This window comes from Leptidea sinapis, chromosome 3 (assembly GCF_905404315.1).
Source record: "Leptidea sinapis chromosome 3, ilLepSina1.1, whole genome shotgun sequence".
Taxonomy (NCBI): Eukaryota; Metazoa; Arthropoda; class Insecta; order Lepidoptera; family Pieridae; genus Leptidea; species Leptidea sinapis.
Genome location: NC_066267.1, coordinates 18535831 through 18554324, shown reverse-complemented (window position 1 = coordinate 18554324; position 18494 = coordinate 18535831). Strand labels below are relative to the sequence as shown.

The window sequence follows — 18494 nt, the reverse complement described above, 5'->3', positions numbered from 1 at the left end:
ACAATGCAGTGCCGCTCAGGATTCTTCAAAACCCAAAAATTCTGAGTGGCACTACAATTGCGTTTGTCACATTGAGACATAAGATATGAACTCTAATTTTCCCAGTGATTTTTCTAGTTACGGTGGCCTTTAGAACGAAACACAATAATGCTTACACATTACTGCTTCACGACAAGAATAGGCGCCGTTGAGGTAGCCATAATCTAGCAGGCATCCTGTACAAAGGAGCCTCCCACTAGTTTAGTTAGTCTATCCTACTGCCAAGCCTGTTAGACTTTAGAGTATAAAATTGATATTTGATGCAGAACTCCAACACCATTCAAGCTGGCGATGGCGGAGCTGGGAAAGAAGTCCGGGTTGAAATACTCTCCATCCAGTCCTGGAGTGTTGGTAGCTGACATCACAGAGATGATCCAGCGAGAAGAGAGTGCCAACAACGACTCTGCCGTATCCACCGAGAATGAAACACAGGTATGTGCTCAATAGGTTAGGACATATAAGATAAGTATATTATGATACAAGCTAAAATGCTCATTATACACGAGGCTGTGGTTAGCAGCCCGAGGCGTAGGCGAGGGCGTAAATTAGCCGAATGTTTTCATACGCTCTTTTTCAACACACTTGAAAAAATATAAGTATTGCATAAATCTTTAAAAAAAAATATGTAAATTCTCGTCCGCGTCATCTGTAAGGTGATTGATAACACATATCTTACTTTAAAATTTCAATTTTACTGATAAATGCTTATATTATAAACAAATATGCATATTAATTAATTCAAACAAAAGAAATCTTACAACTATTGAACAGGTTCCCAAAAAGCTCCTCTAGTGGATGTGAAATAAATCAATCCATACAAGACTAGAGATCGATATATTCCTAAACCAAATATTTGAACCATACAAAATTTATGCAAATATTGTTTGTGCGATTTCAAATACAACTAGCGCCATCTCTTATCGACTAGCAAGCAAAGATAATATAGATCATATACAAATGAAAACTTAACTTTTAAATCTTAACATTCCGCCCACTATGGACAGAGTGTCCATCTAAGTTCAAAGCAAACAATATAAAAAAGTACAATTTGTTTAACATTACCAGTCACCAAACCAAACTTCTTGTATAAATCTCAAGTAAACTATACAAACTTCATTACAAAATACTCTTAAATTCTTTATAACCAAAATAAAATCTAAAACTAAATCTAAATGGACTGATACATATCTGCAAAAATATTGTAAAGGTCTTAAACTGAGTTTGTAACATTAATTGTCTAAAAACTAGTTGTATAAAGTACACATTATAAAGGAAAACATAAAAATCACAAAATAAAACTAAATAAACATAACCATAATTAACAAAAAAATATGCTGTAAGGGCCTAAGCGTGATCAATTGCAATCGGTACCAATTATTCGGTCACGGGTAATATGCACAATTTCGAAATAGGGCGTTTAATAACGCTATTCTTGCATTTTAGACTGCGACAGCACTGTTGACAATTCCTCAAAAGTAAGCTTATTGTCGCCAATAACTCTTTTGAGGTGATGTTTTGTCGACTTTACCCCTGCCTCCCACAATCCTCCAAAGTTTGGAGCATGCGGAGGTATAAAGTGCCAGTTAGTGCCGTTATTGCCTAGCCACTCAGCAATTTCACTAATGACACTTGATTGTTCGTCGTCAAAAAGTTGCCTCAATTCACGAGCTGCACCTACAAAATTTGTGCCATTGTCGCTCCAAATATCGGCACAATGTCCACGTCTGGCGACAAAACGTTTGAATGCCGCGATGAAGCCTTCTGAGGTCAAGTCGCTGACCACCTCTAAATGTATGGCACGAGTGGCCATACATACAAAAAGGCATATGTAGCCCTTGTACGCATGGTGTCCTCTACCCTTTGATGTCCGAATACTAATGGGTCCTGCGTAATCGACACCACATTGATAAAAAGGTCTACACGCAGTTACTCGAGGTGTTGGCAACTGTCCCATAAGTTGTTGAGGAGTCTGAGCTGCATATCTAACACATTTGATACATCTTCTAACAAAATACTTGGTTAGATTTCTTGCATCTAAAATCCAGTACTTGGTACGTAAAAAATTCAACATAAACTGTGGTCCACCGTGCAGCGTTTTGAAGTGAGCATCAGAGATTATTAAGTCTGTAAGATGACAATTCCTAGGCAGAATCACTGGATGTCGCATATTGTCACTGATGTCAGCATTCTTTAAACGTCCACCAACTCTTAAAATACCGTTCGCATCAATGAATGGAGTAAAAGAATAAAGTTTACTCTTCTTTTTTACGGCAGCGTTTTCCGTAAGACTGCATATCTCTTCACTAAAATGCTCTCGTTGAAAATGACGAATACACACATTAAGTGCGTCCTGTTGCTCGTCATGACTCAGCCAAATACTCTTTTTTGTGTCATCTGACTTTCTTAACCGCAAAAACCTCCTACAATAAGCTATAACGCGAACTAACTTTCCTAAAGAAGAATACTTAGTCCACAATTTATTTTGTTCTCCGATATCAATTGCAGAGTGAAAAACCTTTTTTTGCTTTTCTTCTAAATTAGTATCCTTTCTTTCTTGATTTCTGTAAATAATTTTCTCGTCTCTTAACCATTGTGGCCCTTCTATCCATAGCCTGTGCTCGGTCAATTCTATAGCCTTTAAACCCCTAGAGGCACAATCCGCAGGATTATCTTTGGAACTGACATGGTGCCACTGCGTACTCTCCCAAACCAGTAGTATTTCCGATACACGATTCGCTATAAATGTTTTCCATCGACTTGGGTGACTACTAAGCCAAGCCAAAACCACAGACGAATCTGTCCAGGCAAAAACGTTTTCCTTGGAAATTTACATAACCTCAGCTACTTCGATCAACAGCTTGGAGAGTAATACAGCGCCACACAACTCTAAGCGTGGTATGGAAACTTGTTTTATGGGAGCTACCTTTGTTTTGGATGTGATGAGACTAACGGCTACTTCCCCACTCCTCTGCACAACTCGTAAATACACAACAGCAGCGAAAGCATGATTTGAGGCATCACAAAACCCATGGAGCTCTCTACAAACGTCATCTTCACTCGTTTGATTCCATCTAGGCAACTTAAAATCCTTTAAGGTTGGTAGACTCTTTCGATAAGCCATCCAGTCATCCGATAATTGAGCAGGTACTTCCTGATCCCACCCTACACCCGACATCCACAATCTCTGGATGAACATTTTCGCCACAACTATGGTTGGGGCTATCCAACCTAATGGGTCAAATAACCGCGAAATGTCTGATATCACTTTACGTTTGGTGATTGGTGTAGAGATGTCTGGAAGTGTACCAGAATACTGAAAAGTATCCGTATTTTTATCCCATCCTAACCCAAGAATTTTTCCAACTTCATCTACCTTTAGGTCCATTTTATCCTTGCCCTGTTTTCCCTTAAGTTTGTCCGTTAGTTCTGCAGAACTATTGCTTGACCATTTTTGGAGTTCAAAACCACCTTTCTTTAATAATGCTGTCATTTCTTCATATATCTTGACTCCTTCTTCCACTCGTTCACATCCTGTCATAAGATCGTCGACGAAATAGTCCTTTATAACTCGATCCTTTGCTAGGGGAAACTGATCACCTTCATCATAAGCGACTTGATGCAAGGCTCGCACAGCTAAATATGGAGCAGAAGCGGTTCCAAAAGTGACCCTTAATAATCGATAGTGCTCCAATTCAGCTTTAGGAGTGTCACGCCAAAGGACTTTCTGAAAGTCAACATTATCGTTTGAAATCTTAACTTGCCGATACATTTTAATTATATCAGACGTAATATATATTGGATATTTACGCCAGCGCATAACAATGTGACGTAAATCTGATTGAAGAGTTGGCCCAACCATCAAATCTTTATTTAGAGACTCCATTGGTGCCTGAACAAGAAGCGTCAAAAACGACCCTTAATTTGGATGTTGTTTTGTCATCTCTGATAACAGGATGTTGTGGCAAATAAACAACATCTGAACGTTCACGTTCCTGAACTGTAATACGCTCCATATGCCCTAGCGAGAGATATTCCTGCATGACATCTACATACCGAGCATGTTAATCTGGATTCCTAAGGAATCGTCGCTCTAACAAATGAAATCGTCTTGTAGCAATATCTTTCAAATTGCCCTCACAGCAACTGGGAGTAGGGTCCCGAAAAGGGAGTTTGACGACATATCTTCCAGAGTCGTCTCTAGTAGTGGTAGTAGAGAAGATTTCTTCACAACGTTGCTCCTCTTCGGTAGGAAGTGATTTTGTACTACCAAGCGAGTGCTCTGATTCCAGCTCCCAAAACCGTTTTAACATCTCGTTGTCATTTTGAGCAGCATGCAAATTAACAATACTAACTGTATGACAAGAATTATTTGAACTGTTTTCAGAGGTAACGTAACCCGACAACATCCAACCCAATTTGGAATTTTGCGCAACTGGACATCCAGGTGTACCTCTGTAAAAACCATCCAATAAAATCTGGGCATAGACTTCGGCACCTAACAGTAAGTCAACCTTATTAGGTTGATTGAATGTCGGATCAGCTAATTTAAATTTAGGGAAATTGGCCAAGGACTTGATATCAATTTTCTTACCAGGAAGAAAACTTGTTATTTTACTTAAAACATGAGCCTTAACATCTATACAAAAACTGGGATCTTGGAGCGATTGAATTCTTAAATTTACCACCCACCGTGAGGACATTGAAGTGCCTCTGTCGCTTCCAAGCCCTGAGATAAGGCTCTTACTTGGTATTCTTTGCAGTCCTAGCAATTGAACCGCTGACTCCGTAATAAACGAAGCCTGAGATCCTTGATCCAGCAAAGATCTTAGCGTGAGATCACCTGTTTTGTGCGACTGCACCTTAACTAGAGCCGTAGCCAGCAACACTTGGCTATGGCTGGTCGCAAAACAGGAGACTACATTTATCGTCTCGTTATCCTGTGACGTTGTTGTAACATTAACAACGTTGTTATCAATTGGTTGAGATAAAACCGATGAAAAGCCAACTGATTGAGCTTTATTGGGATGTAGTAAGGAATGATGTTTCTTTCTGCAAATACGACATTTAGTATTTTGACGACATGTGTAGACTGAATGATTTGTACCGAGGCAATTGTAACAAATTCGGTTAATTTTTACAAAATTACGGCTACTTTCAACATTTTCACCAGCAAATCGTTTAAAATTACACAATTTATGTCCTTCTGAACAAAACGGACAATTCTCAGTGGCAACGTGCAGTGACTTAGTACTATTTATGTTTCGTTGGTGCTCTTTAGGTGATTTGGTGTCAAGAAACTCTAATGACCTGAACCTTTGTTCTAGAAACTCTGTGAACTGACGCAACGTAGGCAATGTATCTGTAGCATCACTTATTTTGCATTTTAAACTAATAATGTGGATAACTATAATGCCCCATGATAATACATCTACCCCAATATTTTTTAAAGCATTAAGACACTCTGTTGTTGTATCTAACAGTTCTTTAATAGCGTTAGAATTTTCAGAACTTAACGATTTTTGACCTATAAGACGATTTAGGATTGAGTTGGATAAATGCCTTTTGTTATTATATCTATTATCCAACTGTGCCCAACATAAGCTGTAATTACTAGAAGTAATAGGTACGTGTCTTAATAGTTGTTCTGCTTCCCCAGTTAAATAAGCTTTGAGGTAGTGCAACCGTTGTACATCATCTAAAGATTTGTTATTATGTACTAAAGATATAAATAAATCACGAAAACTACTCCATTCCGTATATTTTCCAGAAAACATAGGTATAGATATTTTGGGTAATTTTACCGGGCAAAATTGATTAGTTTCGGAAACCTGTGACTTTGAAGGAACTGAAATAGTCTCAGTTTTCATTAGAGCTTCTCGCAAATCTGACTTATAATCTAAATAGCATTCCTCAGTAACACCATAAACATCATTTGAACAATAACAAGATTTTTCATAAATATCCTGTGCGACTTCACAAATTATTTTACTATGGTTATCTACAAAAGTACTCCACTGTGTAGATTTAGGTGTCTTTTTGAAATTAATTCTACCTTTTTCTGTTTGATTTTTTAATTCTAATTGTAATTTATCTAAGTTTGCCATTTTAATGATTAATTTAAATTGTAAAACACCTTAAAATTAACAATGTTATTGTAAATAAAGTCTTTAAATTTATCACTGTAGATTCCTTGATTTTTTCTAAGATGAATATCGCACACAAAGTGTTTGAGACTTCTAGGCAAACACGGGCATGGATTCCCCGTCACTTCACTTTTTGCCCTAAATCCAACTACTGGAACCAAGTCCCTGGCTCAATACTTAGAAATTTTCTAAGTTGAAATTTTGATTAATTTCTTCTAAGTGAAAGTAGATATTGAAAAAGTACTCACAATTAGTCGTCACTCACACACATAAACCACTTAACTCCTTGTTGTCGTCAGCAGTGACAGCTCCCCGCAATGCCCTAGACTGGAACTACTCACGAAGCGCCCTTTGTAGTGCTCCACCACAGCTTCAGTACTATAGACCGGACACTGATCACTGCACTCGCGAAGCGCCCTCTGTAGCGATCCACTACAGCTTCAGCACTTTAGTTCGGACACTAATCACTGCACTCACGATGTCGCGATTGTACTATTAATCTGGCTCTGGAGGACCATGATCAGGTTCCCAAAAAGCTCCTCTAGTGGATGCGAAATAAAACAATCCATACAAGATCGATATATATATAACCATACAAAATTTATGCAAATATTGTTTGTGCGATTTCAAATACAACTAGCGCCATCTCTTATCGACTAGCAAGCAAACTGATCTATACAAATGAAAACTTAACTTTTAAATCTTAACAACTATATTTACAATACTAAGACTACATATAATTAAAACTATCATCATGTGGAAGCGTACCAAGAATACTGGCAAAATTTTTGTGTTGGATAGCTAGGCTGATTCGTTGACCGAGCTGCCAGTACTTGGGTTTCCAGCAGTCTTATTGAGGCGCGAAGATAGTACTATATACATTCTTCGTGCCTCTGGGCCCCATGGGTCAAGTGTCTCAACACCAAACGGAACAAAGATGTATGACTCAGTGAGACCAACATATTTGCGACGCTTGCTGTCTTAAACAAATAATTGTGAATTATAAATAATTTGATAATAATAGTTGCTTCGTTTTAATTAAGAACGCATTTATATATTCCAAAAATGTAATTGGATTTTCAGCGGCATAATAAGTCTCTACGTTATGTTGTTACAAAAAAAACTGTGTTGGCCGGTTAAATTGTAAATGCTCTGTTTACTCTCAAATAAGTTGCAGTTAGGTACTAACTTAACTTTGTTGGGATAATTCTGTTATGCACGTCTCTGTTATAGTCCGGTTTATGGTCTAAGAACAATGTAATAAGTCTCACTTTACGAGCAAGTGTGTTGAAAAAGAAATAAACAATTCGAATAGAATTGTAAAAAATCAATAGTTTGTGTTCTATTACTCTTTTTTAGCTACACCTTTTTTGTATTACATTATTGACTTCGTGTACACACTGGATATTTTTGATTTATTATATATATGTGTGTGTAATATGAGCCACAGTTCAAATAATATATTTTTTAGATGGATGACAGCGGTATCAGCAGCGGCTCTCGTAACAAGGAGAACATGCCCTCTCACAAGAAGGCTCGCAAGGCGCTGGCAGCCGCGTGGGGCGCCGCCACCAGCACGCCGCACAGCGCGCCTGTACCGGACCTGTGCTTCGCGCTCGAGACGCCGGTGAGTGTTACTAGTAGTACAGAACATGTATTACAAGTAGTACAGAACTTGTATCACAAGTAGTACAGAACATGTATCACAAGTAGTACAGAACATGTATCACAAGTAGTACAGCATATGTATCACAAGTAGTACAGAACATGTATCACAAGTAGTACAGAACATGTATCACAAGTAGTACAGAACATATATCACAAGTAGTACAGAACATGTATCACAAGTAGTACAGAACATGTATTACAAGTAGTACAGAACATGTATCACAAGTAGTACAGAACATGTATCACAAGTAGTACAGAACATGTATCACAAGTAGTACAGAACATGTATTACAAGTAGTACAGAACATGTATCACAAGTAGTACAGAACATGTATTACAAGTAGTACAGAACATGTATCACAAGTAGTACAGAACATGTATTACAAGTAGTACAGAACATGTATTACAAGTAGTACAGAATATGCCCTCTCATAAGAAGGACGTGGGGCACCGCCACCAGCACGCTGCACAGTGCGCCTGTACCCGACGTGTGCTTCGCGCTCGAGACGCCGGTGAGTGTTACTAGTAGTACAGAACATGTATTACAAGTAGTACAGAACTTGTATCACAAGTAGTACAGAACATGTATCACAAGTAGTACAGAACATGTATCACAAGTAGTACAGAATATGTATCACAAGTAGTACAGAACATGTATCACAAGTAGTACAGAACATGTATCACAAGTAGTACAGAACTTGTATCACAAGTAGTACAGAACATGTATCACAAGTAGTACAGAACATGTATCACAAGTAGTACAGAACATGTATCACAATAAGTACAGAACATGTATTACAAGTAGTACAGAACATGTATCACAAGTAGTACAGAACATGTATTACAAGTAGTACAGAACATGTATTACAAGTAGTACAGAATATGCCCTCTCATAAGAAGGACGTGGGGCACCGCCACCAGCACGCTGCACAGTGCGCCTGTACCCGACCTGTGCTTCGCGCTCGAGACGCCGGTGAGTGTTACTAGTAGTACAGAACATGTATTACAAGTAGTACAGAACATGTATTACAAGTAGTACAGAACATGTATTACAAGTAGTACAGAACTTGTATCACAAGTAGTACAGAACATGTATCACAAGTAGTACAGAATATGTATCACAAGTAGTACAGAACATGTATCACAAGTAGTACAGAATATGTATCACAAGTAGTACAGAACATGTATCACAAGTAGTACAGAACATGTATCACAAGTAGTACAGAACATGTATCACAAGTAGTACAGAATATGTATCACAAGTAGTACAGAACATGTATGACAAGTAGTACAGAACATGTATCACAAGTAGTACAGAATATGTATCACAAGTAGTACAGAATATGTATCACAAGTAGTACAGAACATGTATGACAAGTAGTACAGAACATGTATCACAAGTAGTACAGAATATGTATCACAAGTAGTACAGAACATGTATCACAAGTAGTACAGAACATGTATCACAAGTAGTACAGAACATGTATCACAAGTAGTACAGAACATGTATCACAAGTAGTACAGAACATGTATTACAAGTAGTACAGAACTTGTATCACAAGTAGTACAGAACATGTATTACAAGTAGTACAGAACATGTATTACAAGTAGTACAGAACTTGTATCACAAGTAGTACAGAACATGTATTACAAGTAGTACAGAATATGCCCTCTCATAAGAAGGACGTGGGGCACCGCCACCAGTACGCCGCACAGTGCGCCTGTACCGGACCTGTGCTTCGCGCTCGAGACGCCGGTCAGTGGTCCACAAGACATGTATGTAGTCATGGCTCTGTGTTCAAGCCTTCTTGAATCTATACATTTTAGTTTATCAACTTAAGTAAAAAGGTTTCCTCCACCGCTCTGAAGCGTCGGATAAAAATACAACACATCACATCATGTCCACTGCTGGACAAAGGCCTCCCCCAAAGATTTCCACGACTATCGGTCCTTTGCGTATTCCGGCGATCATGACCAGATCGTCGGTCCATCCTACCAACACTGCGTGTGTGGTCGCCATTCGAGGACTTTACTGCCCCAACAGCCATCTGTCCGTTGAACTATGTGCCTTACCCACTGCCAGTTTAGCAATCATTTGGACTCTGTTGATTTTGGTTCTGCTACGGATCTCCTCATTTCTGATTCGACCTCGCATGGAATCTCCGAGCAAAGCCCTCTATATTGTCCTCTGAACGACCATGAGCTTTCTCATAAGACCCATAGTTAACGAACACGTCTGCGTACCGTAAGTCATCACTGACACACACACATAAAAATACTTTATTAATTCGTAATTTGAAAACCCATTGATTCTTGGTGGGTATAGATAGTATGGTCCTAATGCAAGTATGCCAACTCTTCTAGTATGTAGGATTCCTCTACCTCGAGAGCGTCGAATAAAAATGTACATGAATTCTAAATTCAATAAAACATTTGTTGGTCGTGGGTGTTGTATTGCCCTGTGCGAATTCTACTGTAGTATGTAGGTTTCCTCGAAAGCGTCGAATAAAAATCACATTGATTTGTGTTGGGTATTGATAGTACTGCCGCCTCCTTAACAAATATGATCCATCCAGTGAAGTCAGTTGACGTAGATAAGTCTCTATTTAGTTACAAGTTCTATTAATAAATATAAGTGTCAAAAGGTTGAGATTTACAAAATTTTAAAAACAGTGCTAGTGTAGTATACAAAGAAAAATGAAGTTATTCGTGAATTTAAATATTTTGCAATTTTGATTGATTTTACTATAAAAATAATGTTACATATGATTCTAATTTTTAGTGCATATTATGTGTGCATGCAAAAACATTCACAATTTTTTTAGTCCATACACTTACTGATGTCCGTCCAGTAATGAAATAAAATGGGCAATGACACTGCCCGAGCTGATTTTAAACTCTAGAACCCATATAAAGTTACAATTTTAAAGAGAAACATGGGCATTATATTGAACCATATAAAATATAGTTCAGAAAGCAATGCTTCTGCAGTTTAACTTTATAAAGTTCCTGAAACAAAAGGACTACTGTAACAATTTTTATTGAAGTTTTTTAGACTAAAGTATTTCTTTCTTAATTTGTCAACTTTACATTGGCTATATTAATACCGTTACTATTTTATCTACACCCATGCTTTACATCCTCTTTTAAAGATTCTGAACCAGTTAGCTTATTACCAACATTAAAACACCCAATGTCGTAATAACCATTACATCATCCAAACGAGTGTTGAATTGATGTACTGAATCTCATAACAACACTCCTTAATTTTTTTTTCGATCCCTTCATGCGCAGAGTTTCAACAAACAGCCACATTCTTATTGCTCGATGCGTGGTATCTGTATGAATTTCAAAAAAAGAACATTTACGTTTAACAGAACGAGGCGTACCGTAAAAAAAAGTAGGTTATTCGAAACCCTGCCATTTTTCTTGAAAAAATGAGCGATTCAAGTTTTGACAGCACACCGCCGGATATTTTAAACGCTGCAAAAGAGCATAATATTCAAGTTAATTTTAATAATTGCACTATACAAAATGTAAATTACTACTAAAAAAATAATTTAACTTATACTTAGTTTATTTGTATATAATCAGTAATGGATGATATTAGGTTACTACTAGGACTGGCTGTTTTAATGTTAGCAGTAAGCTAACTGTTTCAGAATCTTATAGAGGATTCATATTCTAGGTGTAGATAAAGTCTTGTATGCAACTGTTGATTATTAGGTATTAAAACATTCATGTGATACTATTATCACACTCGGCTTCGCCTCGTGTGAATCCACATTCGTGTTTTAATACCCCTTATTAGATAACAGTTGCATAAATAACTGTTATTAGAATAAGGGACCGGACGATCCTGACGTTCAATTGATGGTAATTGATACACCCTGCCCATTACGATACATTGACTCAGGATTCTTGAAAAATCCAAAAATTCTGAGAGGCACCACAATTGCGCTCGTCTCATTGAGACACAAGATGTTAAGTCTCGTTTGCCCAATTATTAGCAATGGCGCCCTTCAGACCGAAACAGAATAATGCTTCACGGCAGGAATAGGCGCCGTTGTGGTAGCCATAATGTAGCCGGCATCCTGAGCCTGGCACAGCGATAGCGTCGTTAAATATTTTTTGTATTTGTTCCAGAGTAAAACCCTAGTCGGCGATAATTCCGTACTGTTCTCTCCGCCGTCGATTGTCAAGAACTCCCTTCTAGAAGAGTCCACGAGTCTCCAGAGCTTGATGAGCGCCGACTCCACACCCGACCCGATGCGATACGACGAAATGGACGTCGATAATACAGAGACTGTCGAGGTACAACACGGCTATATCCCTACTAATCCCTTACCTAACAATCCTAACTCTATTTTATACGAATATCAACCTAATAATGACGTGTTTAGGGACATAACTAATCTAGAATCGCCTAAAACCTTCGCGAGACTTAACGCGGACAGGCTAAAGACTATTAGCAGCGGTAATGATTTAGCTAACGATAATCTAATCGCGCCTAAAGATGTCCTAGCGAATGCTTTAGTTGAACATATATATAAAGTTACAAATCAGAAACCTTCGACTTCGCGGATAGATGAGATATTGACTAACAAGATTAATAGAACTAACGAAGGGGAGAAAGAAAACCAATGGTGGTCGGAGAAGGAGCAAGATGATTTATATAACGATTATTACATGTTCACTAATAATATGTAAGATCCAATGGAGTCATCTTATCTTAAACGATAAGGCAATGCTTACTAAGAGTCAACTAGTCAAATGTGGATTTAACCAGTTTAAACTGGCTCTTTAGCAAAAACGTTCAGTATAAGGCTCGAAATCAAAAATAATAGTTAACACATGAACAATAAAGAAAAACTATGTGATTTATTATTTACTCATATGTTTCTCGATTTTTTAACTTACTCAGTGCAGTAAGGGAAAGTACTTCAAATTCTATAACGAATATAATCGTAGATAGAAAAAGCTTTTTGAATTTACTCAAGTGTATTTCTCATTTTGTAGAGGAATATTTAAAATATCTCAAAACTTATAGTTATTATTAATGAGCGCTGAGTCCACTCCCGAACCGATGCGAAACGACAAAATGAAAGTACTCGTAGATAATACAGATTCTATGCAATTGTAAATAGAAAAAGAAGAAAAAGAATTTACTGTTGCAAATACTCGCATTTTCCCTAATTTCTAACTTTTTGAACAGATAGTTAAATACCTCATATTTGATACTGAATGTAAGTGTAAAAAGAAAAAAAAAATCCATTGAATTTACACGCGTGTTTCGCTTACTTGATAGTGATTATAATATCGTACACACACCATGAGCAGATACAATAGCACGAAATCGATAATATTTATAAATATTGTGGACGCAAAATGAATTATTATTGCAATTACAAAAAATCGATTTAATTTTCTAGCATTTATACGCCCAAAGTCTTATCTCTCGCTGAGTAGAAATACCTATAAATTTCCTTAATTTTTAACTTGCTTTGAGTCAAAAAAGATGACATAATGGTAGTGTCTAATCATTTCTTTTTTCCCCTGCGTATCTTTACCCGACTGTAATCCGAAAGAAATGACAAAGTAAAAATAAAGGTCTCAAATGCGAACTAGAATTACGAGTATTTTTCTAAATAAATTTGAATATTAACTTCTATAATAATATATAGCGGTTGCAAAAAGGTAAAAGTACTTAAAGATAACACACGGTTTAATTAATTAATTAAGGTTGTGATTTGACAAAAAATAAGTTGACTGCAATTATTGTTTGTTTTTTAGGTTATTGATTTTCTTTCGTTGTGTTATTTCAATTATAAATAAAAATCGATTGTAGATGCTAGTTGTAGTAGTACTACGAAAAAGTTATTTTTATAAAACGTATCAACTAAATCAAATGTTATACAAAGTATTAATACGTTAATAAATTAATTAAATGTGTTCTACAGCTTTTTTTTAAAGCAAACCATATTTATTTTTAAGTTTCCACATATTTGAATAAGATTATTTGAAAAGAAATGTTTCAAACTAACGTTTATTTTTGTGGATTCGGTTTAGAATTTTTATTATTTGACTTATTCAGGTATTAGGCGCGCTTTGTTTAAAAGATGTGAATAGTTTTGATCGTTGTAAACTTTAATTTTATATTTCTTGTTAGATTTAGAAGCACTTGACGGAACAGGAGAGTTAGGCGACCAAAGATGATAATTTCATCAAATGAATTCTCTAATATATTTGGTTAATTTTACTTAATTTTAAACTTTATTACCTCACGTTTACCACGCACCAAATTTAGGGTAGTCTAGTTTCGAGTATTAAAATTAGTTTAGTTGCATTTAGCAAGTATTAACTGAATTTCCCTTTAGGGCACCCTGTCCCATTCCTTATTTATTATCAAATTCTATAAATCGCTTTGTAAGTTGCTAGATGTCCCAATTTTGATACTTTTGTGTAATGTAATTACAATATTTATTTTTATAACTTTGTTATATATACATGTCGGCAGCTACTTAAGAATACTTTATTTGAAATAAATAATGACATTCCGAATTCCCGTTTTTCCTAAACCCAACTCCCACATTCCCGCAATATTGACAGGCCGGTGTTGATACTTTAGAACATTTATATTTATATTTTTTGTTGTATTTTTATTTTGTTATTAATTTATATTCGCTTGTAAATTGTTTAATTTATTCTGTAGCTGTAGAGATATTGTAATTTGTTTATTCTGTCATATTGTTTTGTTTCGCTGTCAATATTGATAGTTCCAATCCAAATATCCGATGTGGTCGAATGTCATTTTTTATTTCAATAAATGTATCATCACCGAATATGTTTGTTTTATTAAAATCTCTGTTTCCCTGCGAGATCGAATCAGGAATGAGGATATCCCTAGGAAAACCAAAGGCAACAACATAGCCTAAATGATTGTGAAACTGAAGTGGCAGTGGGCAAGGCACATAGCTAGACGGACAGAATGCCGTTGGGGCAGTATAGTCCTCGAATGACGCCACCTACTGCTGAAGCTGTTGAAGTGATGGTAGTAGTGATGGTGGTCCCAGAAGATCAGCACAGGACCGATCGTTATGGCGACCTTGTGGGAGGCCTTCGTCCAGCAGCGGATGTGTTCCGACTGAAATGATGATGATGATGTTTAAAATCTCCGAATTCCCGTCATTACACTCACGTCTCATTCAAATAAATATATATTTGAGGCGAGTGTTTTTTTTAATTTTCATATCACAATTGGAATGCGCAGAAGAAATGTTTCTAACAAGTCTGGTTGCTCATAGAGGCGTGCTGATTCCTACGTTTATGGTAGTGAAGGTATGGTGAAGCAGAAGATGAATAATATCAGACTACAAATAAGAGCTTTGTGTGGGGTATGTGGAGCTAATTTGAAAGTTTAATTCAATAAAGAATGACTGAAATAGTGGTGTGGAGTAAAATAAATGTTCGCGACAGTTATTAATAATATATTGGGGCGGCTAAGTCATGTAAAGAGGGTGAATGAAAGTAGATTGACTGCACAAATTGAAGTGACAACTGTATAGAACAAAAGTGAACCTAAGTAGGTGTCATGGCCGTTGGAAGCACAACCCTTGATCAGACAATTTTTGGACGTTCCGAGAGAGGCGTTGACAAAGACTTAGTAACTATCGGGATTTGTAGTCAGTAGAAGATCTAATAAGGACGGCATGTGGCTATCCACATCCGGGAGCCGTGTTGGCGATCCAACGAATACGGAAAACCGTTTTGTAGTTATCATGCGTAGGTATGCTATAACACGGCTCGTCATGCTCACTGAATTAGCATAGATTGCGGCAGCGTCATGTGCCGGGTCGTCTCCTTCCCACAAAATATGTGTGCAAAGGGAACGATGGCTGGTGTATGCGTCAACTCGTGAACGGGTGCTGCTTAAGGTGCCAGGTCGACCTGTTATAGTTAATAAATCATAGTATTTGTTCATCACGACGAAGCATCTGTAGTTTGTGACAAATTTAATTTGTATAATGAATCCCAGAAGTACGAGATAAACATTAAAAATAACAAAATGTTTATATTTGAAATAGCGACAGCTACATTATTTAAATAACAAATCAATTACGAAAAAATATTTGTAAAAAGTTTGTGCACATAATGTAGCAAGAATGCACAAAGTTGATTGATGTCAAAGATCGCTCTGATCTGGTTATGGATAAAATTGACGCTATTTCTTAAAAAGTGGATCCAGATCGGCATATTATGTAGTTTCTATTTTACGTCATAGGTGAGAGAGTCATTGTCTCTGCAGTGGCGGATTGAAAATGTTGCAGAAACTTAATTAAGTACCTTTTTACATTATATAAATCTTGCCATACTTTAACAGTTTGTTTGCGCTTAAAACATTCAATTATGTGTACTTACTCTTTCTACTTTAAAGTAAAAACTTTAAACTAAATATATAATATGCGAATGGAACCCAGACTACACCTTCCAGTACCATATCAGCAACAGTCAACAGTGGCATCTAGATCATTCAGCAAAAAACAAAATCTGCTTCCACGGGAAAGATGTAAAATCCCGCACCTCATCCCAGTCTGCCGACATATATTGCCACTCGCGGTGCCTCCACCGAAGGTCCAGCAGTGAAAGTGTAGCAATTTGGATGAGCTCAAAGAGCTGGTCTCTCTACGCTATCGCTATGGGACCTATACTTGCATGCGTAGCCTTGCGTATGGTCATTGCAGCCAGATAACGGATAGCCCCGCTCCAATCCTTCAAAGACACTCAATTTTCAATTTCAAATATTCTTTATTACAAATAAGATTAATTACAGACTTATTAGCTAGTATGTGTAACCTAGTTAATAAATATAATAATATTTTTTAAAAGTGCCAGGACTCATTTAATTTTTATAAGAGGAAGTTATTATAATAAAGTTACATAAAGGACATATTAAGTAACAAACAAAGTCAAGTAGATTTACATTATGAAAGCTTTAGTGGCAGCAATTCATTTATAAACAAAATTGTAATTATTAGGACTAGTAACATACGCACAGGTGATGTTACGTTGTGACAAGAAACAGCGAGATCGCGAACCGGTTCAGTAAACACTAGCAAGCGCGCGAGCAGGCCAGAACAACCCGTCCTTAAAAGTGTTAATACGGACTAGTGGACGGCTTACACTTTTGTTAAAAGGTGATTCATTGCATTCATAGAAACTAATAGTGATGGACGATGCTATTATGCTTATCGATAGATGACAATCGGGTTTTTGGTATTTTACACAAATTATTTACTAGTTTATTTTTACTGGCGGGATTTTTGTGTATGTAAAATTTTTCAGACAGTTTGTAGATTTACGTGTCGATTCTTGGAAAACTAATCTGTAGGTGAAGGTTTTGCAGGTTGGTACGGAAGGGTGGGTTATAGGCGTATTTTAGTGCTTTATTTTGAATGACTTGGAGTTTATTAATGTTGCGAGGGGAAGTATTACTCTATACAAGACACGCATATGTAATGCATGGTTGAACCAGTGTCTGATAAACTCTAAGTTTCGTACGGCTGCTTAGTTGACTGCGTCTATTAAGTACAAAGAAGGACATCCTCCCTGACGTTAACGAACATACCAGCTCATGGTATAAATGAGCGGTCCAGTTTATACCCCCGGTAGGAGATATAAGATGCATATACACTGCTAGACCGGTCTGCCGCACTGTCGGTCAAAAAGCACATAGATTTTATTTAAAAAAATCGTCATTCTAATGAATGAATTGTATCAATGAAATGTTAATTATTAAAATAAATAATCCCATGGTGCCTTGAGTAAAAGTTTATTGATCATTGTAACTGACCATATCAACTAATGATATTTTTTTTGTAACATACTGACTGAGTCACTAATTGCCAAAAAATATGTTGAATATTGATATCACTTCACACTATACTAGATGGATCAATTAAGTTTTCGATAGATTAGCTGCAGCAAAACAATATGCAGTTGACATTTAAAAAATATTAATTTTACAGGAGCGGCGACAGTCGAGTGAGTCGAAAGTTGTAAAGAAATCAGCCGTAAGATCAATTAAATTTGATCAAGAGCCTGAAGAGACGGTGCAGAAAACTTCATTTATACTGGTTTGTTTTTTATTATCGTTTATTTTGGTTATCATTCACCATAAGCTTTATAAAAAGGAAGCACTTCATTGGTCAGCAGTACTAACGGGCGCGTCAATTAATTGAAGCGTCTAGGCGGCGGTCGTGCCGAATTCCACGCAATGAACGAATTCACGTGGGGGAGAGGGGCTCTTGGAAAATATTTGTTCTTTATAAAATAGCCTTGAGTTCTAAATTATAAGTCTTAAATAAATCCAAAGTAATAAGTTAGCAACAAATAAATATATTTACATTTCAAATACGTATTTCGAAAAATCTCACGTTGAGATTGACATTGATTGTAAATAAATAATAGTTGACAAAAATCTCACGGCATCTCACCAAGGGGAGAGGGATGTTAGTCAATTTGTGTACGCATTTAATTTTACTTTGTACCTTTAACACCTGCCACCCCTTGGAAAAAGAAATTAGGCTTATGTATATGACGAGGAAAGGTCTGGAGGCCTGAGAAACGCACCGGGTCAACGTTAGC

General features: G+C 36.8%; 1 protein-coding gene across 4 annotated transcripts in view; it reads left to right on the top strand.

The window, feature by feature from the left end:
* Positions 1 to 18494, top strand: part of LOC126978591 (transcriptional activator Myb) — an 88927-nt gene that overhangs the window by 68213 nt on the left and 2220 nt on the right. For 2 of the 4 annotated variants that reach the window (XM_050827555.1, XM_050827563.1), the window contains 3 exons: positions 306 to 471; positions 7654 to 7809; positions 11997 to 14692. In XM_050827555.1, the coding sequence (XP_050683512.1) occupies positions 306 to 471; positions 7654 to 7809; positions 11997 to 12560 (886 nt within the window). In that variant the 3' untranslated portion in view covers positions 12561 to 14692. Of the gene's footprint in view, positions 1 to 305; positions 472 to 7653; positions 7810 to 11996; positions 14693 to 17875; positions 17984 to 18494 lie in introns of those variants that run through there. The other 2 variants (XM_050827569.1, XM_050827578.1) reach the window with 2 other exon arrangements.